The sequence below is a fragment of the Pteropus alecto genome, unplaced genomic scaffold, assembly GCF_000325575.1.
Source record: "Pteropus alecto unplaced genomic scaffold, ASM32557v1 scaffold45, whole genome shotgun sequence".
NCBI classification, from domain to species: Eukaryota; Metazoa; Chordata; class Mammalia; order Chiroptera; family Pteropodidae; genus Pteropus; species Pteropus alecto.
In genome coordinates, this window is record NW_006442491.1 from 12,412,039 (window position 1) to 12,437,494 (window position 25,456).

The 25,456-nt window shown below is 35.6% G+C and overlaps 1 protein-coding gene across 1 annotated transcript in view; it reads right to left on the minus strand.

The window, feature by feature from the left end:
• Positions 1 to 25,456, minus strand: part of PLCB1 (phospholipase C beta 1) — a 618,667-nt gene that overhangs the window by 185,349 nt on the left and 407,862 nt on the right. The window contains exons 5-9 of the mRNA XM_006921600.3: positions 16,245 to 16,324; positions 14,669 to 14,722; positions 13,565 to 13,640; positions 3,461 to 3,561; positions 2,066 to 2,232 (exon numbers count right to left, since the gene is read on the minus strand). Coding sequence (XP_006921662.1) covers positions 2,066 to 2,232; positions 3,461 to 3,561; positions 13,565 to 13,640; positions 14,669 to 14,722; positions 16,245 to 16,324 — 478 coding nt within the window. The remainder of the gene's footprint in view (positions 1 to 2,065; positions 2,233 to 3,460; positions 3,562 to 13,564; positions 13,641 to 14,668; positions 14,723 to 16,244; positions 16,325 to 25,456) is intronic.

A 25,456-nucleotide genomic window follows, 5' to 3' on the forward strand; every position in this document is an offset into this window, starting at 1 on the left:
ACTGCAAAATCAAATAAAAAAAAATCAATCCTTATTTTTGGAAAAACTATTTTAAACTCTTAGTTACTAAATAATTGAGGTCTAATCCAACAATTTCTTATTCCTACTAATAAAGATTTCAAAATCATTATTCCTTTCGCTATGAAATAACAATCAGTACAATAAAACAATCTTCTCTAATCTTTGTTCCCATAAACAGAGCCAAAACAGCAAATATAATGACTTGGTGTGAAACCTCTCAAGTTCGTTTTCTTACTGCAGTTTTGGGGGTGAGAAATGAATTCTGTAATTTAAAAAATCACATCACCGTTGACATGGAGGCTTCATGATCAATCATATTAAGTTCTAAAAAAATAAAGTTGTTATTTTAAATATACCTGAATTTTGTGTGCCTGTTGTAATTATAGAATTCATAACTGGTACATCTTTAAGATGGCACTAAACATGCTTGCAAATGCTAAGAGACATAGTCTTAATTTTCATTAGATCAAAATTGGTTTTTCCAGAATTGTAGAGTTTTACAATAACCTATTGTAATTTTTCCCCTTTGTATCTTCTACTTTGTCCAAGTCATCAGAGTATGACGTATGGGGGCATCATATGCCAGCTGAAGCATGGGCCATGAGCAGTGTGATATGAAGGGAGGAGAAAAAGGCAAAGTTTAGGTTTTGAAGTGTCTCACTGGTTTCATAAAAGTTTTTGTTTTCCTAGTGTCAAGGGCTAACTGTTTTTAGAAGTCTTGTTGGATTTGTTATAACACTGGTAGTTATTTGGGGTGAAGTATGGATTTCAGAAAAGAATTGTCAAGCTTTCAGGTGACATCTCCAAGTAGTTGTTCCCTGCTTAATGACAAAGAGAAATTCAGTCTTTATGACACCTACAGAAAGGGCATCATAGCTAAGATCAGAGGGACAGACCTGGTAATGCTAACATATACTGCTGGGTCACTCTTTTCCTTTGACTGACCTCAGAACAATAAGAATTATGACAACAATGAAGGCAAAGAGCTTGACCAAGAAAATAAACACAAACTAAAAAATTTCACCTAAAAATTCCCAACTAATAACATGTAGGATAAAAGTAATTATAAGATTTTACATTTATACTTAATACTTTCATTTTTCATTTAGAGGACCAGTTCCAGAACAAATACAATGGGTAAAAGATCTTTTAATCTATTTTTATGAAAACCATTCTTATTAATGATTATCAGCTTGCTAGAGCTATTTCTTATACTTATAAATTGCCTGCATACTAACATGCAATTTATTTCTTCTTAATAATTGGTTAATTGTACTTTATTTTCCTCCCTATGGAATATGTAAGAAATTTACAATAACCTCGGTGCTAACACACCAATATTCTCAGTAAAGATTTTAGTCCAAATGAGACTTGGTCTTAGTGGTAAAAAAAGGCTGAAAATTCTTTTCAGGGACAATGATGTGACATATAATTTAAGACTTCTGGCAATTAAATCATCATGATTTCTCCCAAATCAAAAACATAAATTTCTTAATAACTTCCAGACAACTTAGAGCTGTCTTTCTAATATCAATTTTTAGAATCATTAGTTTTTTACACAGAAAGTAAAATTTTTATATATTTCCCTCAGTAGAAAAATTTGTCAATAGTATAAACTAGAATAATATACGGGACCAATAGACTGAATATTCTCTTTGGTTTTAGAGATTTAGAAAAATCTGTGGGTTACTTCTCAGAACTTCTAAAAACAGACCCCAAAGGGCAACTTGTAAGATAGTGAATTTCTTGTCTGAGAAAGACACATTTGGTTACTGAATAAATTTAAAACAAATGATTAGACATCAAAAAAAATATGTGTTACATGCATACACATACATAACAACAACAAAAATCACATGCTAAAGTAAAAAAAAAAAAATCTACTTCAGATTGATCTGCCAGTGATTTAAAACAGAAAGGAAAGCAAGCATACAAAAGTGGGAGACTAACCTAAATAATCCTTGATGCCAGTAACTACCAGTGGGTGACTCATTCACAATTAAAAACCAGAGCTTCCCTATGGTGTGGGACAAAGTGAACTGACCTTTTTTGGCGAGGCTACTGTTTGGTTCATACTTCTCAATCAATACTTGAACTTGCTCTTGCTTTAAAGGTGGATAGAGTATTTCATTTAGCCTGGGATCTCGTTGCTTAAGGTTGATAAAATCCATCATCTGATCAACGGTAAGATATGGTTTGCTTTTGGCACCACTAAAAACAATTAAAAAACCAAGAAATTAGAATATTTTCCTTCCAAGTCTCATTCATTTATTTGTTTATTAAACATAATCCTGCCATACCTGGTAAAAGCATGCTATATTGAAATTCCTATCATGCCCTAAAAACACTGTGTTGCTTCACCACAACTGTCACATCTCTAAGGGCTACAAATATCTTTTGTAATCACTACCACTAAATCCCAATGGCCTTGAACAGTACCAAATGCATGAGAAAATTCACAGGAGGAAAGCACTGCATCTTGTGTATATAGATGCACCAGCCTGAATTGAACACAGAGGTATGGGTTGTCTTTTGATTATGACACTAAACTTCTGCTTTAGCCGTCAAATTCCCAAATCTCCAGTAATCATTTCAAGATGTATTTATTACTCAACACTAAAAAAATGTAAACAGTCGGTTTAGGTACATTTTTATTTTCATTAAAGTTACACCGGCAAGAGTCTATAACTCTTCAACATAGTGTGATTCAAACTTCGCATTTTAATCTTGTTGACAGCCCCAAGTCAAGTTCAATGGTAAAAATATTGCAATGTTTGATAAATTGTTCATGGCAATGAACATCACCAAGTGAGTTTATCCAATGTCATTCTCAGCAGTATCATTTGCCTGTCTTCCATATGAAGAAATCCTTATTTTGTTTATCAATTTTGGATTGATTTTCTGTTATCATGTAGGATTCAGAATATCAAAAGGTAAATTGCTACTTCCCCTCATTTGCCTTGATGTTTTGGTTTGTTTCTTATTTTTTTAATACTTATTTAATTTCTAACATTAAAGCAAATAATTTGCAGCTGGGAGGGCTCTTAATAATCCTAATTTCTCTTTTCCTTAATGCAATTCAAAGAGGTAAGATGGCTGGTTGCCAGTTCAGAGTTCTTTATGCAACATGAGTCTACCACCACTAAGCCAAGATGCTTCTCTGTTCTAGCCATAATCTTCAAACCACACAGACTCCCCTGAGCATACAAAAACATCTACACCCAGCAACCAATCACAGCAAAATTCCACTCATTCAAAGCAGTGGTTGCACCTCAGGGATGGGGATGCATGATTGTCTCCAAAAATTACAGAGAAGCACTAATGCTATACATAGTGTATGAAGAGGTTATTCCTCTCTCTCTCTTGCTCAAAATCCTGCCCTAGCCAGACTAAAAACTACTGCAAGCCAAAAAAAGTGGGTTAAAATGTGTTTTCTTACAATTCAGAAAAGATGTTATCAATTTCAGGTCGAGGGCAAAGGTTGTTCAGGAAAACTCTGTATACTTCTGGAGTGAAATCATCTTGAGGTATTGAATCATTCTAGGAAATAAAACAACCAAGTCAGTTAATGGTCTTATTCCTTCCCTATTTTCCTCCCTCCCATTTTCCCTCCCTCTTCCTTCACTCCCTCCCTCTTCCTTCCATTTTTCTGTCTTGTAGGAGGTCAGGGTAAACATTCAGAAGACATTTATGAGGCCAGCTGTGGAGTTCATTTCTGTTGCTTTTTCATTATCATTTAAGCTTAAGAGTTTTCTTCTTCTAAAGGGATATTAAGGCAATTTCTTAAGTACATTTACTAAAGTAAGTTAGACCTAGTAAAAACAGGATCTGTTCAGCAGATTTTTTTTTTTAAGTTTGCTTTTTTCCTTTGGCTTTTATATTTTTTAAAATTGTGATAAAATATACATAACACAAAATTTACCATTTTAACCACTTTTAAGACCAGTGGCAGGAAGAGCATTCACATTGTTTATGGGAATGTTTACACATTGATATTTGTTTATGTGCTGTAGAGCAGACTTTTGAATAAATATGTTTTTAAAAAGTAAAGACCCTTGGCTTTACTTTTTAAAGGTGGAGTAGGTAGGATGGTGGAGTAGGTAGATGCTCTGCTTGCCTCCTCCCATGACCACCTCAAAATTACAACTAAATTACAGAATGACCATAATTGAGAACTTCCTGAAGTTTGGCTGAATAGAAGTCCTATAACTAAGGATATACAGAAGAAGCCACCTCAAGACTAGTAGGGGTGGAGACTCAACTGAGCTGGTCCTACACCCATGTATGGTGGTTAAAAATCAGGAGGACTATCTCAGCTGCAGAAGTGCCCCCTGAGGAGGGAGGGGTCCCAACCCCACATCAGGCTCCCCAATCCAGGGCTCCAGTGCTGAGAAGAGAAGTACCCATAACTTTTGGCTGTGAAAACCAGTGGAGATTATGGCTAAGACAAAGGGTTGCTGAAGTCTTAGACGTTTTCCTCTTAAAGAGCCCAAATATGAACTTACTCTCTGACAGACCCAAAAATTCTATGCTCCAGTGCTGGACAGCAGCTCAAAAGGCACTAAGGACATTTGGGGAGGAATTGAATTGTCTAGCTTCAGGGAGAGGACTAGAAGGGCAGCTTTCTCCTACATAGAGTGCTGGGAGAAGCCATTGTAACTTTGCTGAGCTCTCCCTCAACCTGGCTTGCACCCACCACACCGGAGTCTCCATCAATGTAGCTAACACTGTTCATCCTGCCTTAATGCTGCCCTGAGACTATGCCCCACTCAACTTGCAGGCCCACCCAAGCTGCTTCCAGTGGCTTTTCCATATAAATGACCTGTCTTGGCTCATGCTGTGGACTTTCCTAAAATCTCTCAATGGTTCACAAACCCCAAACAAGCAGTATCTGGCCTCATAGTGCCCTGTACCTCTTACTAAGCAGCCCCAAACCTGGCACTAGAGGCAGCCAGCCTCAGTTAGCAGCTTATCTCTCCCAGGCAACTCCAAGCCCAGCACAAGTGGCAACCACTAGCAGATCACATTGTAGCTCATATCAAGTGTCCTCGAGCAGGGCACAGGCAACAGCTGATCTTGGCCTGCAAGCAGATCACATTGTAGCTCATACCAAGTGTCCTTGAGCAGGGCACAGGCAACAGCTGATCTTGGCCTGCACCAGAGCACCAACCAACCACCTCCTTAAACAACGCACTCAAAAAGCAGACTCAGCAGGCACCAGAGCCCTGCAAAAGCAAATCTTACTGCATGGGGTCAGCTCTTGTACAACAGCTCCTCCACTGTAGTCATGGCCAGTCTTTATAACCAATCAGCCTGAGGGTCAGTCCTTCCCACTGACATGCAAACAGCAATGAAGACTCAACTACAACAGGTGGGCACACACAATCCAGCACATACAAGGGACATGCCTAAAGCACTCAGCTCAGGTGCCCAGAGAGACTCTGGGCCCCACAGGACACATACTATATAATGCCACTCTACTAAGATTGGGAGACATAGCAGACATAGAAACAAACACAGAGAAACAACCAAAGTGAGGAGACAAAGAAACATGTCCCAATCGAAAGATCAGAACAAAGCTCCAGGAAAAGAACTGAATAAAATGGAAACAAGTTATCTACCAGATGCGAAGTTAAAAATCTGCTTATAAGAGTGCTTAATGCTCTCAGTGAGAATTACCTACCAGATGCAAAGTTAAAAGTCTGCTTATAAGAGTGCTTAATGCTCTCAGTGAGAATGTCAACAAAGAAATAGGAAACATAAATGGAGAGAGAAAACATTAAAAAAAAACAGTCAAAAATAAAGAATACAATAACTGAAATGAAGAATACTTTAGGAGGAATCAACAGTAAATGAAGCAAAGGACCGAATCAGCAATTTAGAAGATAAGGTAGCAACAACAGTAAATGAAGCAAAGGACTGAATCAGCAATTTAGAAGATAAGGTAGCAGAAAACACCCAGCTAGATAAGCAACGAGAAAAAAGACTACAAAAAATATATATAGATAGTTTAAGAGGCCTTTGGGACAATATCAAACATACCATAGGGTTACCATTCACATCATAGGGTTACCAGAATGAGATGAGAGAGAGCAAGGAACTGAAAACCTACTTGAAGAAATAATGACTGAAAACTTCCTTATCATGGTGAAAGAAATAGATGTACAAGCTCAGGAAGCACAGAGAATCCCAAACCAGATGAACCCAAAGAGGTCCCCACCAAGACACATCATAATTAAAATGTCAAAAGTAAATACATACAAGAGAAAACCTTAAAAAGCAGCAAGAAAAAAGCAATTAGTTACCTACAGGGGGTTCCCATAAAACTGTCATCTGATTTTTCAACATAAACTTTGCAGGCTAGAAGGGATTAGCATGACATATTCGAAATGATGAAAAGAAAAGACCTATAACCAAGATTACTCTACCCAGCAAATCTAGCATTTAGAATCAAAAGACAGATAAATAGCTGCCCAGACAAGAAAAAGCTGAAGGAGTTCATCACCACCAAACCAGTATTGCAAGAAATGTTAGAGGGACTTCTTTAAGAAAAACTGTAAGAAGAGAAAAAGATCAAAAATATAATAGTAAAATGGCAATAACCACATATCTATCAATAGCTACTTTAGATATAAATGGGTTAAATGCTCCAGTCAAAAGTTAGATTAGCTAAATGAATAAGAAAATAAGACCCTTAATGTGCTGTCTACACGAGACTCACTTTAGATCAAAAGACACACACAGACTGAAAGTAAAGGGATAGAAAAATATATTTCTTGAAAATGGAAACAAACAAAAAGCTGGGTTAGCAGTACTTATATCAGATAAAATAGACTTTAAAACAATGACTGTAACAAGAGACCAGGAAGGACCCAGTAATTCTATTTCTGGATATTTATCCAAAGAAACCCAAAACATTACTTAAAAGGGACATGTACATTTATATGTTCATTGCAGCATTATTGACAATAGCCAAGCTATGGAGGCAACTGGATGTCCATCAATGGATGCAGGGATAATGAAGAGGTAGTACATATATACAATGGAATATTACTTGGCCATAAAAAATGAATGAAATCTTTCCAACTGCAACAACATGGATGGACCTAGAGGGTGTTATGCTAAGTGAAATAAGTCAGACACAGAAAGACAAATACCATATGCGGTATCTAAAAAACAAAATCAACAAACAAACAAAACAGAAACAGACTCATAGATACAGAGAATCTTTCGATGGTTGCCAGATAGGAAGGGGTTGAAAGGATGAGTAAAAAAGAGGAAGAAATTAAGAAGTACCAATAAGTACAAAATCGTTGTGATGATATAAAGTATAGCACAGGGAATATAGTCAATAATCTTGTAATAATTATGTATGGTGTCAGATGGGTCCTAGATTTATCAGAGTGATCATTCCGTAAATTATATAAACGCCTAATCACTATGTTGTAATACTGAAACTAATGTAATATTGTATGTCAACTATCATTGGAAAATAAAAAAGATATTTAAAAAAATAAAGACCCTGGAGATAGACATTTTCAAAATGAAAACATAAATTCTAATTTTGTGTCTTTTTTTCCAAATAATGTTTTTTCTGATTTAAATAATCTGATAAGCTGTAAAACAGTTTTCATAAGTAAGACGGCACTGATCATTATTTTTCACAGATTCCTCCTGCTCCTATTGTTTGGGAAGCAAGTCACTGATATAAAAAGTCACTTCTATGACTTATTTTTCTTTTCAGTCAGGCTGCCATGGAAACCGGAAGCAAGATTTCAGTTTTGTTAACAGGAAGGACATTCTTCATGCCGTTTTCCTATTTCAGGTATGTGTTTATATGAGTATTTTTATTTTCAAGTCCTAAAAGCAAAGAAAATACTCTTCCTTTTACCATATTCATAGGTTTTGAAATATACTTTTATAGAAGTTTCTAAAAATTATTGCCTCAAATTGTACACTGCTTGCTAATAGATAAGAAAACTTAGCTCACCACTTGGCAAAGAGCAGAAGTCCTATATTGGTGGAATGAACAAATAAAGTAATATTTTCTTTACTAAATCCTTTTATAGAGCAGGAAAAAAATATTTTGCAAAATATAATTTTGAGACAACCAAACAACACATATATAATACAGAGCAAGATGCATTACACCATTAAGCTTAGTTACCTGGACACCAATTTTGAAATCATGAGCACAAGTGGCCAAATCCAAGAATGGTGGGAAATTCCCATGGTTTTTTTATTGTTTTGTTTTTCCACTCATAAAATGGGGACAAGTACAACCTGTAAACTGATTTCCAAAATTCTATTTTATTCACAAAATGAAAAAATTCCTTTGCCTAGATGTACATTTTTCAGTGTCACCCTTTTTGTGAGTTAGACACCTACATCTCTTTAAGTAATTTTGTAGGTATCTAGAAATGACCCTTTCTATCCTACTCTTTGGCTGAGAGACACAGGGAAGAGAAAGATTTTAAAATCAATTGCAAGGAAATACTCACTGGCTCTGTTTGCCAACTCAAGCATCCAACTTTATGGATTTTATGAGCCTCAGCTGTGTTCTCCCAGTCTCCCTACTATTTAGTTACTATTTAGAGCTCACTCCTCTCACCACCTAAATCTCACCCAACACACTCATAAATGTATTTTATCTAAGGATATCAATAATCGTCTTTCTTCTCTTACTGACCCGCTTTTTTCCTCCCTTCTTATCTTAGTTAAAAATCTCTTCCTCTAGGGGTGTTTCCCTCCACCCAGACTGGGTTTTGTCTTCCATTACGTGCCACCATCATACCTGTCTTGTCTCATATTTCAACAGTCATTTAACTGTATTTTGCTCCCAGCTGCACAATTCTCTCTTCCTTGCCAGCTTGCACATCTCATAAGCCAGCACCTGTGTTTTGCTTGTTAACTGTTCCATTTCCACTGTGTAATACACAGCAGGTATGCAATAAAATAATTAGCAAATAAATGAATGTAACTTATGAGAAAGGTGGAAATTGGTACCAAGGACATATGTGTTATATGTTTCCCGTAGAATATCAGATTCAACAAAAGTCATTTATATAAGATTCCAGACACATAATTTCATAGAATAATATACTTTACTAAAACTCTAATTATTGTTTATTTACCAGCTGTGAATTAGGACTTCCTATTAAAGGAGACAAATTAATGAGATAATCTGAATAAATATAATTTGCTACCATTTCCAGTTGGATGTTAGTACATAGAAAAAGGAAAATATTTCAGTATAGCTGATTTTCTTTGCCTCATTTTCCTATTGCCCAACTTGACTCATGAGGATACCCTGAAGGCTTTGGGGTCAGTGGGTGAAAGTAGGAGAAAAAATATTTTGGAAAAATGAGTTAAAATAAGCATCATTGAAAGCTAATGCGAAGGAGTATAGGGGAGATATTTAGGAAAAAGCTATGGACATTTCCTAATTCCTTATATTTTAAACAAGGTTGAAATTCACAAAGCTCATTCACATATTTTCTTTTCTTAGATCTTATAATTTGGTGAAATGGATGGAACAGATTCATTTTGTCCTGTATGAGCAGAAGGAAGCCCAAGGTCCAATACTCTAAGGGTTATACCCAATATTTAAATACTCTTCTGTGAACCTTTCCTGGCTAGAGATGACGCATTCTTTTGTGTGTGTGTGTGTCCAAAATCCACCCTTATATACCATTATTATAGCATCCATCACACAGTTTTCCCTTTATTTTTTATATTTCTGATTTTCTACTAGACTGAGTTTTTGAGTGAAGAGACTATCTCATATTTAGTTCCTTTGTGTCCCCAGTATGATGGCTGGCATATAATAGACACCTAATCAATGTTTGTTGGACAAACCCAGGAGATGGGACCAGACCTTAGGTCTTCTGTCTTATACTCCAAGACTTGGTCCACCAAATCATGCCTCCAATACAAAGCAGATTTTCAATGATTATTTGTTGCTATTGTTATCAAAAATTTTTGGAAGAATTAAGAAGGCCAGAATAATCTGAATCAGGCCTGTTTATTCCAGAAACTACAAAATATTTGCAAACTTTAAAAACTGGGTTGCTTTAATTCCATTCTTATTTACAAAGAATCTCAAAAGAGAAAATATTAAAAAACAAAACGACAAAAAACCTTGATGGAGTACTTATGGCATTTGCATTTCCAGATTCCATAGATTTGGATATGGCATATTCACATGCCAAGATTTGTGAGCAAGTTGGGGGGCACTATATTTGAACTCAAGTTACTTGATTCCATAACTCACACTGAGATCCAGCAAACTAAAGGGTCACATCAGTTTTTAGATGCGGTTAGTATTTTCTTCTTTCTATATTTCTGATTTAAAAAATAATTCTAAACAAACAGGTACTTAACATTCAGAAAAATATTATTTAAAGATATATTAATTTATTGCAGCAGACTCTAATGGGTCCAGAGTCCACAAAGAGATTTTATCTTGAAAAAATGATCGATTATTTGTCAGCAAATTCAGAGTTTCAACCTATTCTCAATATTTTTGTTCTAAAACTATAAACCAAAAGTTGAGTTAGCCATAGAGTACAAAAAATAATTACAAGTAAGCTACTCACAGTGAATTACTTAATGTGGTTTTAAAATGAAAATTTGATATCAGTGATTTTAAGAATCATAGCTACAGAAATGATTATATTTCTGATTTACGTTTGGGATGTAAAGCCTAGGAGAATGGCAAATACTATAGTTATCCTGTGAGATGTTCTTTTGCAAGTTTTATTCGTAGTATTCTTTAGTAAAATTTAAGGTATTCTTTTAATCCAAAATAATCACTGTTTTTTTCAGTATTACATTTACCTTCACAACCACAGTAAAACTTTATTATTTAAAACAAACACATGAATTTATTCCTTATATTCTTCATTAAAATGCAAATATATATGCCGATGCTGTGCGAAGACTACGATTCCAAATGTCACTGAGCTGTTTTCAAGTTAATAAGCCTTAAATCAAAGGGAATTTGGTACAAGTAAACTATTTTTAGTGCTCAGAAAGTTTGTGGGTAAAGTGGTAATTTTCTGAATATGCAAAGGTCTTCAAAGGTCTCACTGGAAAATGTGTTTGGATTATTAATAGAAGGACAGTAATTGCTTTGTCTCTCTTTTTAGATATAGTACTACTTTTTAACAATTAAGGTAACTTGGGCAAGCAACTGTAATCTCTAAAGGAGCACCCTCTAAAGGAATGTGTTATTCCAATGGATCATGTTGGCCAGGATACAAGTTCAAGTGCATTAATTATCCTTAACAATGTGCACAAAGATAATGTTTAAAAAATCTCAACAGCATATCCACTGTGTTTCTGGTAATGTATCTATTTACAGAACACAATTAAATCTAGTTTGAACGACTGCCGGCTGTGAAATGAGGCTCCAGAATGCAGTACCATTTATATAACCTTTTCTTCTGTGTAGTGTTTAAAACACCTCTTGTCAGTATAACCAGAATCTTTTTGTTAATTAGTGGATATTTTCTAGAGCTACCGTTCTGCAGATGTGAAATTACAACAAGGATTTAAAATATAGTCTGTTTGCGGAAGCATTTATTTCCCAGCTCCGAAACTGTCTTTGGTTTTTAGATCTTTTAGAGCTTTCCATTTCTACAACTCCTCCACGTAAAGCATATTTTATCATGAATCTTTCAAAACTTTATGATAGAGGTTGATTATATTTTTAAAAAATCTCCAGTATGTTTTCAGAAAACCATTATAACATTTAATTTACTGAAGATAAATATTTTTTAAAAATTAAATATAACTCCTGTTATTTGAATCTCATTTTCCTATTAAAATGTCTCCAGTGAACATTGGTCTGAAAGTGTAAACCTATAATAGACATAGTGGATTGTAAAAAACTCAATTTATATTTATTGACTGAATTCTCAGAATCCAATTGTTTAGAAAATTGCAATTTACAGAGAATTGATTGATGAATTAGACTTTATTTGGTTTCATTTTTTATTCCTTTTTTCCCTTAGCTAGATTTATAATAATAAGTTAAAATTTTTGATCATTATATTTCACAAGACGTTATCCAAGAAAGGTAAAATCAGGAGCAATTGCAGAGGAAAAAACACAACAACTTTGTTTATCTTTCTAAATTAAGCTCACTCTTTTTTTTAATGCTTAAATGCAGTGGTCTTTTTTTCCGGTTACTCAAACCGGTCAATTCCTTCCAGCCTCAGGGCTTTGCACGCATTGTTTTCTTTTTCTGGAATGAGCTTCCCTTATTCTCAAAGGCGGCATTCAATTCCCCTTGCTCATAGCATTCCCTCCAATTTACACGTCAGTCGAGGTGTTTGACTAGCACCCCCAGACTCTGTGGTCTTTGAATTCTGGGACTTCATTTTGTTCACTATCATATTCTTAGCACTTGAGGGCACACAGTAAGAGTTCAAGAAATATTTGTTGATTTAACAATAGGACCTTAACTGTTATATCTTTCCTTAACTGTTATTTCTTTCATTAGATGAAAGAACAATAATAAGCAATGAAAGAACAATAATAAGCAATTTGGATCACTTTGTTTTGCTTATTAAAATGAAGGCTAAAATGTTTTAGGAGGCTTTCCAAAGCTCTGTCTTACTGTTGCCATATAATCAGCTTTTTTCTGCCTATAGCAGGAAACAGATAGTGAAGGGCACTCTTTTTTTCTCCTGTTACCTACTGAAGTTGTAATAAACTTCATTTCTCTGAAAAGTATTCACAACAAGAATTGGCTGGTGAATTTAATAACAGCACTCAATACTTTTGCATAATTGAATCATAAGTTTCAAAATGGCTCTTCAACTTCGTTCAGTGCAACTTGAACATTGCCAGCGTGTTTCAAGAGGCTCAAAGGTTCTGCCTATAGTATAAGTGTTATTCTTGGAAGAGTGATTACTTGTTGCTTAGATACTCAGATAAAAATAATTTGTAATAGAAAGGAGAATTCAGCATATAGCAAGAGAAAAAGGTTTCGCACCATAGATTCATTTCTCCCAGAAACAATGATAAATTCTTTTAGAGCCGGGTATGTAGAAATAGATTGAACTAAAGACAAATTATCTTAAGTGGTTAATATATATCGAGTGCCTTGAATGTGCTGGCCAAAAAAAAAAAAAAAAGAGCATGTTATATGCTTGACCTCTCATCTATTTTTCTACCATATAAGCAAAGGAAGTGATTGGTATCCAAACTGTTTTGATCCTCCATCTTTCTCAGAAAGACTTATTAATGAGAAGTTAAAATTTTTGATAATGTTAATATTGTTTTGGCCAATATTCTTTATATGAGATGGTTATTGTTTTTTTTTTTTTAATTTACAAAGAACAAGGATCTTTCTAGATTAAAGTATTGGGGTAATAAGAGTAAAAGAAAATATAATTACAGTGACCCCTTATATTGCAAATATTAACAAGTAAGTCCCACCGCATTCTTTATTTAAAAAAATGTTTGCATAATTTGGGGTATGATTATTCAAAGCTATTTAGTAGTGCTAATTTTAGATAGGCAACATGCTCACCCTTGAAGATGGAAGACTACAAGCCTCTAAAGCAGTTTCAACTCGTTTCCGGTCTGCTGAAAACAAGCGGTATATGCTGTAAAGTGAAAGCACAACACGTGAGAGATGTTTAAAAGGCATATGGATCACAGTACTTGTAAATGATGGCAACTGACAATATTCCATGAACTCAAACCTCTTCATCACTCAGCTTTAAAGAAAAGAGCTCCCCATTGCTCCATTCAGTTGCACTCATGTTCTGAAAGATCTATGCTTTTTACAATCAAAGTGTCTAATATAAAAATCAGCATTTTGAGACAATGGACATAGCATTGAATAGCCTCTAATATTAAGCACTAAAACAAATATCCTTGCCAACTCTGTCCTCTTGCTGCTACTCATTGCTCTAAATGTATATGTTGTTAATATGATTAATAATAATTATTTAACTTTTTTATAAACAGGAGCCCACTGGTAGCTAGTAAATCAAATGTTAAAACTTTTGGCTGAATATGGTTTAAAGATGTGCTTTCTTTGGTCAGTAATTTGGTTTTAAAAAATATAACGAGTACTGGACATTTTAATATAATAATTTGGATTTATTGGTTCTATTAAAATAGAAAATCTAGTGTCTGGAACCCAACAGTCCCACAGGAAATATGATATAGCTGAGTTGTCACTGTCTCTGTTAGATGAGATTTCACTCTTTGGAATTTCTTTCTGCTCCTGGCCTGCTTCATCTTTTATGTTCCCTGCCTGGCTTCTGTTGATATTTGAGTTTGTAATGCCTGCTTTAAGGTTAGTGTTATCTTGTTAGAAAGAAACTGGTGATCACTGGAATAGTTCTTAATCTCAGATGATCTTTTGGGTTATCAGCAAGTTTCCTCCCACCCACTCCAACCATTTCTTGCTTTAGTGTTTCTTGAAAATGTTGCCACAGGAAGGAGAAGCCCAGGAAAATCTCTATGAGGAAATGGATCTAAACATGGAATGTGAGGGAAGATGGGATGACCACACATTTCCATACTCCCACTTGGGCCAGTAGAGACACCAAACAGAGTCACGGCACAATTCAAATCTTTGAGAAAAAGAAAATGAATAATGAGAAATGCTCACGCAGCTTACTTTTTGAGAGGAATGCGCCCTTCTGGAGTGACTTGCAGCTTAAGTTTAGTATAGCTGTTGGAGGAACGAAAAAAACAAATGTTTAATTTTTAAAAAGCTTTTTATTGAAGAATAAAATACATTGGGAAAGGGCTCATGAATATGTACAGTTTGCTGAATTTTCACAAACTTCTCTGTAGTCGGTACCCAGATCAAGAAATAGAACCTTATCACTTTAGTAGCATCCCAGAAGCCTCTTTCTAGACTCTATTCCCCTAAAGGAAACAATAATCCTAACTTTAAATAACATATATTATTTCTGCCTGTTTTTGTACCATACATAAATAAAATCACATTATTTTGTCTGGCTTCTTTTAGCCAATATTATGTTTTTGAGATCCATTCATATTTTTGCTTATAGTTGTAGATTAATCATTCTCATCATAGTATAGTATTATACCGTGTGAATATAACAACTGTATTTATCTCTTCAACTGCTTCTGGCCTTGTGGATAGAGATGGAGCAACAGAACTTTTAAACTCTGCTGATGGGCGAGTAAACTGGGACTACCACGTTAAGAAACCGCACGCAGTATGACCCAGCAGTCCCATATCTAAGTGTATATGCAACAGAAATGCTTACAAATGTTCACCGAAAGACAGCTTCTAGAATGGCTACAGCAGATGATTACATGAGAAACATTTAAGTGAAGATTTCTGAGGTCCTGACTCAAACTAAAAGGAATTCATAGGAGAGTAAAAAAGAAATGTGGGTGGGAATCTAAGGTCTGGAATGATGTGGTATGTCTTACAGAAGAAGAGGGAAGAGAGAAAGTTATCAAGTAAAAGAGAGGATCATCTAGAAGAGTTTCCGCCTGTGGTTTTGATTTCAAGGCTCCCAACCTCCTGGACATCCACAGCTTCCAAAGCGAACACCATGATTCCTTGCTGCTCATCTGGCAGAAATCATTGTTTTCCTTAGTCAAATAATTTTTAGAAAGACTGTTGTAATTCCAGAGTAATTGAGTAATCCTGCTTTTCTTTCCTTCTCCTTTTAATTCTGCTTTCCTTTATATTGTTCCTCTTTCTCTTTTCTTTCTAACACTGCTGTGATTGTAAAGGCAGGAATCAGGACAACAGCCTATTGATTTAAGTAGGCAAGAAGTTATGGTAGCATCTAACAGAGATCTAAGACTCTAGAGAAGTGAGTACCGTATATTGTTCCTTCTCTCCCTCAGATAAATAATTGATACGAGACAGGCAGATGTAGAAGCAGAGAACTATTTAAAATGAATAATTTTTGTTTCTGAGCACAGATGCCAGGATTTGGGAGTGTCTCCTTATTGTGTGCCAAAGGCACTGACATTCAGGGGAGCTCAGTGTAACACGGATGTGCAGCTTGAAGAAAAGAGTGATTCTTTTTGGAAGTCTTCCAGTTTCAAACAGTGGAGGTATCAGTTCTCTAACAAATCCCAAAGGGAAATTTATGTTTATCATTGTGAGAAGCCAATGCAGCACAAACAACAGACTCACCAAGGAGAAAGGAAACTGACTCAGAAGAAGCAACACCCTAAGCAATAAAATTAGAGCTACTCACGCTTTTTCCAGAAATGCATCCCTGGACATGTTTTGAGCCAGCAGGTTTGTTGCCAAACTGAAAACCTCATTTGTCCATTCCTGGAAAATGTAAATCACACTTGCATTAGCTTAAATACTGTACAGTTATTAGACGCATGTTTTAGCTAGGCTACCAGGAAGAAAAATTAGTTCAATTTGTATGCCTAAGAGTTTTTTTCTCTTTCTTTGTAAAAATGACATAATTAAATTCAAATCCCGAGTGACTACTCCTTTCCTAAGGAAATATTCTTTACACATAAACAATTTTTTTCTGCTTTGTAAAATCTCTGCTGATAGGGACCTGGTATGTTGCCTTTCAATAACCACTTTTTACTAGTTTCCTTGCATTATAAACAGATAGAGAGTTATAGAAAAGCTTAAAATATTATCAAATATATTTTCAACACAGTGCAGGTGTAATCTTCCCGCTTTACTATGTAAGCCAAAGCAGCTTTACCAGGGATCTTTAAATGTTACAGTTCTATAAGTTCTCTAAGCCAGCTGCAGTCACAATGTCATACAATGGCCAGTACTCTCCCTCCTCCAACTCTGTCAATCCCCCATAACTCATTTTATCTTAATCTCTCCTTCTCACCACTCACCAGTAATCTCACTCGGCTTCCAAAAAAACGGAAAAGAGCAAATCTACAAATAAAGTTGAAGTTCCATTCAGGATGATGATTTTGAACACACAATTAACATTCTGGTCCAAAAGACCAGAGAGAAGATAATATGAGAGCTAAGTCATCTAATTATCTAGTATTGTTGACTTGGCTTTCTCTTCAATGAAATCACATTTTTTAGTTCAACAGCTCTTCTACCTAGTTTTTTTATTTCTGTTTGTTGTTGATCTTTTGTTTCTTTTGTTTTGACTTAAGACAGTGATAATATGCCCTCATCTAACACTTGAGGTGAGACTTGAGAAATGGGGGCATAGAGTGATGAGAGAGGGAAGAAGGCATTCTAAGCTGAGAAAGTTGGGAAAAGACCAGAGGTAAGCACACATGGCAGGATTTAGAGGGAACGAGGGATAGTTTAATCTTAACTGGAAAAGAGAGGGGAAGTTGCAATGACAAAAAGTAAAATTGAGGCCAAAGTATGGAGAGTATTTAATGTCTATTCAGGTGTCTGGAGATAATTTAGCAAAAGAATGTGATACCACTGAAGGGCTTTTTGTTTAGGGTGCAGGGTGGGAAGACTGTGGGCTAGACTGTGTGTTCGAGAGATCATCTGGCAGCCATGTCAAGGATGAATCTGAGGCTGAGAAACCAAAGAAGGGAACTCAATCAGGAAGTTCTGAGGCTTTGAACCCCATGCACTGTTGGTGGAGGACCTGGGAAAGACAGCACAGATTAACTGAATAAAGCAAACTAATTGACTACCAAACTTGATGTACACAGAGAAAAAGATGGAAAGAACTTTCTAACAGCTTTAAAATAAAATTTCCTCTAATGAGATTATTGTAAACTAGGAGTAATAACTACTTGCACTGATTTTTAAAATATGTTTCTGGTATAATATTTTCTGAGTTAAGGATCAAGCTTTAAACATTTTTAGCTCCATGGCAACTTTAAGCATTGGTAAAAGTATTTATAATTGAGGGCAATGTACCATTTTGTATATTTACTGGGGGCTGATTCCACACTAGAAATAAGTACAGTGAAGGCATTACAAAGATTTAGGGAGATTTAACTGGTTCTGACCTTTTAGGTTGAAAACTAAGGCCTCTATTATAACCAGTCCAATAGAAATACAATGTGAACTATACACGCCATTAAAAATTTTCTAGTAGCCACATTTTAAAAAAGTAAAAACAGGTGAAACTAATTTTAATAATAAATTTTATTTAACCCAATATTTTAAAACATCATTAATCATGTAATCAACATAAAATTCCTGAGATACTTTACATTCTTTTATGTGTTAAGTGTTTGAAATGAGGTGTGCATTTTACACTTATAGCTCATCTCAATTTGTTTTGGCAACCTTTCAAGTACTCAGTAGCCACACGTGACTAGTGGCTGTGGCTGCCTCATTGGTCAGTGCAGGTCTTCTAGATTCTTTGCTCTTTCTATGGATTCTTTATAAAGTCTGCTGTAAGAGAGCACCATCACTACCTTTACTCCACAGCCAGTTAGCTTATTCAGAAAGTAAAGTATGATTTATTTTCATCATAGTCTGAGAATGTGAACATCTAAATTTCCAAGTGTGGAGTTCCTAGAATTCATCAACTTCCTACAGCCTTTTGAGATATACAAGAGGTATACAAAGATTCAGAGGGAGAAAAGGCGGTGACCAAGGGAACTTTGGAAATAACCCAACTCTTGGGTGCTGGTCTCCGCCTCCATCACATGAGCTAAAATAACATGTGTCTTACTTGGATCCCTGAGAAGCAGATCCTGAGACAATGATTTATAAGAAATGGGTTTATTACAAAGTATTCCCTGTAAAATTATAGGGGAGTAAGCAGGACTGGGAAGGGTGGGGTACCAAGCAAACTCAGGCAGATGGTAACTTTTAATTCCTTTCTGTGTAGACCATATCCCAAAGTTGGGTTTTCTAATCAGGATCAAGGGACCTGGAGTATGGTGATCCCTATGCCTGTTAGTCTTGGTTAAGTGCTGCTGAAGAGGGTGGAAATCCCCAGCAACTTTCTGCTTTCCTTGATAGCAGGCAGAAAGGGTCCCGGCATCCAGAGGAAGACACCGGTGATAGTTATTGAGAGTAAAAGTCCACCGGGGCAATGTGTATTAAAATGGCAAAAGGATCAGAGGAGATATGGGCAGAGCATTGCTAGAACCTGCTACAGCAGGATGACATATCTCAAGACTTTTGGATACCAGTAGTAGCTACATTATGTAAATAGGAGATGTTCAATCAAAGCCTTGGGAAAATTGTTCTAGAGCAGTGCTTCTCAAACTTTCATGAGCGTATAAATGACTGGGTGTCTTGCTGAAATGTAGATGCTGATTCAGATATCTGAGAAGGGGACAGAGAATTCATATTTCCCAAGCTCACAAGTGAGGTCTATGCTGGACCATGCCATGGAGCAGCAAAGTTCTAGAGTGGACTTGCAGCACTTACTGAAAGCTTGTTAGAAGTGTAGGACTTTAGGCTCCACACTGGACTTTCTGACTCAGAATCCGATTTTTACAAGAAACCCTCATATTTTTTATGCTTATTAAAGTTTGAGCATACTGCTGGGCCATCGACAGCATATTGAGTAACAAGGTGTTCCAGGAAGCATTATTCTAATCTTTGTCTACTCACTTCCCAAGCAAATAAAGAAATTATTTTAGTTATTAGTTTTAGAATAACCAAAAGGCCTTACAGTTATATTAAGAAAACATGGCTAAAGAGATATGGCCAGAGCATCTTAAAGGATTCTCTGCTCATAATGGGATTATGACATGCTTTGCTGCAGGGTAGACAGAGCAGGCCCTGGCAGTATTCTCATCAATCCAGTGCTGGGCTTAAGTTTGACATTAGAAGGACAGCTTCTTATTTAATCTGGAGGGTTTGTTTTCTACTTTCAGAGACAAAGTTCTGATAATTGTCACTAAGCTTTGTTTGGCACCTGCTATGTAAACCCTGAAGTTTCTTAAGTGATATTTTATGCCTCATGATCAATCTCTTCTCATAAAAGGGATAACAGAACTGAACTAGAGAAAATGGATATGAGATCAGCTTCTTTAGAGTTTCAACTAGAGTCCACATGGAGTCCACATACCCATCATGCAGCTATTTTTAGTTCTGAGAACAGAGAAAAGTTCCTCCATTTGCAATTCACATCTCTTAAGGTTTTGGCCTAACTTATGACTGTAAGAGGTATACAAACAAGCACGGGATCTTCTGGAAGAAATATCATTCTTGCAGATGTTTCTGTTTCTCATTGTTCTGGTTCACATTATTTTAAATATTTTAATGTATCGACTTTACCTTTTTTTTAGTATTACACATAAAAATACAGAGAATAGTGTAACTAACACAGATACAAATTAAACAAATGTCGATATTTTGCCATGTTTGGCTTAATACTTTTTAATATTGTATGTCAACTGTAATTGAAAAAAAATTTAAATTATTAAAAAAAGAACATACTAAACATCCCCCCAAAAGTTAAAAAAATGATATAATTAAGATTAAACATACCTGCCTACAAATAAATGTAAATGAGATAAAGTTATGTGCTAAAATACAAAGACCTTTTAGAGTTGAATAAAAAAACAACTATATGTTACAAACCAAAATAACTTAAAAATGTTGAAAAGAAAAGAATAGACAAAGTTTTACCTATCAAAGAAAACCTAAAGGAAAGATCAGGGGGAAGAGCGAGAATGGGATAAAGAGGAGAATTTTGTAATTATAGGATATAATGAGTAAATAACTCGATAGATAGGTAGGTAGATAGATATAGATAGATGATTGATAGAGATAGAACAAATAAAATCAACAAAAACAGGGAGAAAAAATAGATTACAAACAGAAACAAATAAATGTAACTCTAAAAGAGTAAAAATATATATACACACACACTGAACTTTGCAGTGAAATGTAACTTTGCTTCTCCTTGATCCCATTCCTCTCCCTCTCCCTAGAGGCAAGCTCTTTTTTGAAAGTTAGATATCAGTATCATCTACTTTCTAAGGAAAATGGTATAGGTCAGGGTTCAGTAAACTAAGGCCTGAGGGCTAAATCCACCTTGCTGCCTATTTTTGTAAATAAAGCTTTATTGGAATACAGCCATACATGTTCATCTATGTATTATCTATGGCTAGTTTCATGCTACAACCGCAGAGGTGAGTAGTTTCCACAAAGGCTCCAAAACCACAAAATATTTACTACATGGCCCTTTACAGAAAAGTTTGCTATTCCCTCATACGGACCCCTTGTATGTTTAAAATAGTACATAAATTATATCATGCTGTGTGTATCCTTTGGCCAATGGATATTTGCAACCAACATTATGTCTTTAAAATGTGTCCTTGAATCTGCATGTAGATGTAGTTAACTAATTTTAACTACTATACTATTTTACTATTTATTAATCCATATTTTTATTGATGGACATTTATTGTTTGCAAAAACATACTTCCTGTTGCCTTAGGCCACATCCAAGAGGTTCTCTAGGGTGAATATTAAGATGAATTCTTAGAATCCTGCATCTTCCTCAGTAACAAATGCTGCTACTTGCTCACTGAAGTGGTGAGGACACTCCACGTTCCTAATGACAGTGAACTTTTATTTTCCCATGACCTCAAAAATACTTGCTATCATCAGACTTTCATAAAAATTTTGCAAAGCTGATGGAAGTAATATGGGCCCTTGTAGAGGTCTTAACTGGCATCTCTGGTCTATCAGCATAGTTAAGCATCATTTTATATATGTTGGGTTGTTCCACTTTTCTTTTTCTGAAAATATCCTGTTCACATTCTTAACCCATTTTTTTTTAGGGTACTTGTGCTCATTGTCTTTAAAAATGGAAGGTTTTTTGTTTGTTTGTTTAATGTGTGAGCTCAAAAACAGGCCAGTGGTCATTATTAGCCTATTGGTAGAAACAAAGTGCCTTACAGTGCCTGTGTGTTGTAAATGGCACCCGTGGCATCATGTCATGCAAGGTACCCACGCTATGCCTGTGACCTGACACCATGTAGCTGGAGTTACAAAGAAAAGACAGAGAGTAACCTCTGCTCTCAAAACATGTATTCATTCAGAGAGTTCTAAAAGGAATACTGAACCTCTCTGTGTCTCTCTCCCTCTCTATATACATGTGTAAATAATTACAATTATAATATATAATTATGTAAATAATTATAAGTCAATGGTTACCCAAATGAAGTTAAAAGAGTAACAAATGACAATAATCTAAAAGCAAGTTATTTCCAAAGTGCCTGATTTGGAAGCCTCAATTTGTTGCATTTAATTAAGTTTTAACAAGTTCCTAGAACAAAGAATAATTTACAACAAGCAATTTTTAAATAATAATTTATAACAATGTATTTTAATATTTGTGAGACATATGAAGGTCCTAACAATTTTTAATAGCTTTCTATTTATTTTTCATTTATTGGCAAACCCCTGTTGCCATCAGTGATAATGGCGTCACTCCCATTACCTCTGCTCAGTAGCAGTTTCAGATTTGGGTGAGAAGGAACCTTGTGCGGCTCATTCAGAGTTACAACATCTGGTTGAGCACATTTCTCTCACCTACTGGCATACATCAGAATTCATTTTGCCGAGCATTCGTCTTAATGGAACAGTAAAGCATTTTTTTCATGGAGAAAAATGGTATATGAGCTTATAAAGACTTTCATTAAAATCAGAAAAGACTGTTTGAGAAGTCACTGCATTTGTGATACTATTTACAGCACTTAGAATTTTGGTAAAATTTCTGGTACAGTCTCTCTGTATTAGGTGGCAGTGAAGGTCTTCTATTTTATAGTCAAAATGTATAATATCAAGGAAAGATGCATAATTATTTTCAGACCCTGAGGCTCAAATGTCTTCGGGCTAGAGAAACAGCTTAAGAAACTAGCTTAAGAAACAGGAGAATTTATTGAGGACACTGGGTTATTTCCTGTAATTGAAGGAAAAATCGAACAAACTGCAGTATAAGGATTGCACTTATAGTACAAGGTCGTCAGAAACTTGGGGCCTGAATGCTGGAACTTTCTTCATCGCTTTTTCACTGCTCTCTCTTCCTGATGCCATATTTTTCCCGCTACTAACTTCTTTCCCATGGCCAGCAACTGCAATAAGAGATGTAACATATGGCACCACCCACCCCTGGAGACAGTCTGACTGATTTCTCATTTCCGGTATGAAAAATCCTGGAAAAGATGTCTGATTGGTATATCTCTAGAATAATCAATTCAGGTAAGAACCTAGTAGTGTCCATAAAAACCAGATCATTGAAACTGGGGAAGAAGCAGTGAACAGAAGGATGAAAGAGTATAGAAAAACCAAATATATCCATCCAGAGGAGTATTGTGGAAAAGCAGATAAAAGAATGGATGTGTGTCGTTCTATAACTTGTGTGGGATCTCATAGATCTGTGTCCCATTCTTTTTATAAAATAAGCAATAAATCCATACTTGTTGATTTGACTGTATGAATGAATGTGTAAATGAAACAGAATTACGTTCATGCTTTACGGTTTATGCCTTTTGAAATTATTTTTCATGTGTTCTCCATTTGCTATAAGTATTCAATCATCATTCTTGGCTACAGGACTTACAATAATGGCTTTACATTTCGTATCATAATTTAAACTATGCTGAACTCTGTTATGAAATCTCTTGGAGTACTGTGTACAACATGAGGCTAAGTGGGGGCTCTCCAATTAATAAAGTACAGAAGCTCTAGTATCAGGGCTTAGCTCAGTTATATCAGCTACATAGAAACGCTTTATGCTTTGTTTTGCTTTAGACTGTATTCTGAAGAACTGTTGTCTGACTGTCTTTCCCCAGATAAGTGAAGTACTGCTGTGCTAAATGGTACCCTGATGGCCTAAGGAAGTGTTCACACACCTGCATGTGCAGTATAGAAAATGTAGATCTTAGAATGTAGAAGGATCCACATTTTGAGCTAATTTTGAAAGGTGTCAGGTCTAGTACATCCCTAGCCCTCTTCCAACACCTCTTGACATTCCCCTGCCCAATGGGAAAAGTTTAATGTGGTCAAACAAAGGTAAAATGAATGTTAGGAGAATTCTTCAAAAGAAAAGATCCCCTCCCTCCCCCAAAAAAGAGCAACAAAAATGGCACAGAGTGGAGGAAAACAGAAAGATGTTCGCTTTGGCTAAGTTTTCACGATGAGACGTTATCAGCTATATCATTGTGAGTCTCGAGATGTATTTTGAGCATCAGCTGAGGAGATACCCTCCTTCCCCTCCAGCTAGTTTCCTGAGTCACTGCTCATTTGTACAGCTGGGAAATGTTAATCAAATGCCCACGTACGAAATCCCTAAAGCTTCGTTTCTATGGTTTTCACGTCAACCCTTCGTAGTTTTGAAATGGTTCTTTCCAAAAGCCTCATGTCACTTTTATGAAAACACTTGTTATTATGTCTTCTGAGCCTAGCAGTATCAATGCTAATTATTACTTTGGTTGAATTTGCCCAAGTGCTGTGTACTATAGACAATAAATGTATGTAAGCAGGGGCTGCAATTATAATTGATACCACTGTTTATTTTTTAAAAAGTAATTCTCTTTGAGGAGATTAGATAAAAAAATTAAAGAAAAAACAGCTAATTTCTTCAGTAAGATGTATGTCAAGTGAAAAAAGAGGAGCAATCACAATTTCTTGGGAGTTAAAAGGTGCTGCTTATCTGTTAAATAAAATCTGCCTGACAAAATTAAAACTACTTTTATTGAAAATCAGTTAGTAAACTACACACAGGTACTTCTTCATTAACTCGTAACTTAACATATGGAATTCTGCTAAAATATAATTTTCTCATTTGGAAATAAATTGGTTTTAAATTATGTTAATTATGCCACCCCATCTTTATTTTAAAACTGTTTGCAAGCTACATTCTTCCTCTTTATACGAAGAGGTATTTGGTTTCTGGTAAGTGACTTTATCCGATTAGGCCCTCCTCTATTATGAGAACTATTCTTTGCCTTGGCTCTAATTGACTCAACTTTGGTCAATCCTCACGGCTTATGGAGGCTATGGAAGGGTAAATCTTAAACACAATATATGCTTGTCTTCTAATTTAAAATTAAAATACCGGAATCAGTTTTATTTAATGTTTCTTACTGACCCTTCTATTATTGATAGTTTCGTTAGTTTATTTACAAATATACTTTACTGAATTTCAGAACCCCACTCAGCCACTCTCTAGCTGTGGGACCCACTGCTAAATGCTAGCTAATATCCATTTTCTCCTTCTTTCCTAACAGAGGTCTGACATTATTCAGGACAGCAATATATCCAACTAAAAAATCTACATTTTCCAACTTCCCCAGCAGCTGAGGTGGCAATGTGACACATGGTAAATTACATGTTAGAAGTCTGCTAGAAGGCTCTAGGAAAATGTGGTTTCCTGATGTGAGTGCTCCTTTCTTTTTGCTGGTTGGAACACAAATGGAAGGGCTGGAGCTACAGAAGCATCTTGATCTAAGAGAAAAAGACCATGAGGATCACAGGGTCTCAACCTTGTTATCCTTGAGCCACAGAATCAATGCC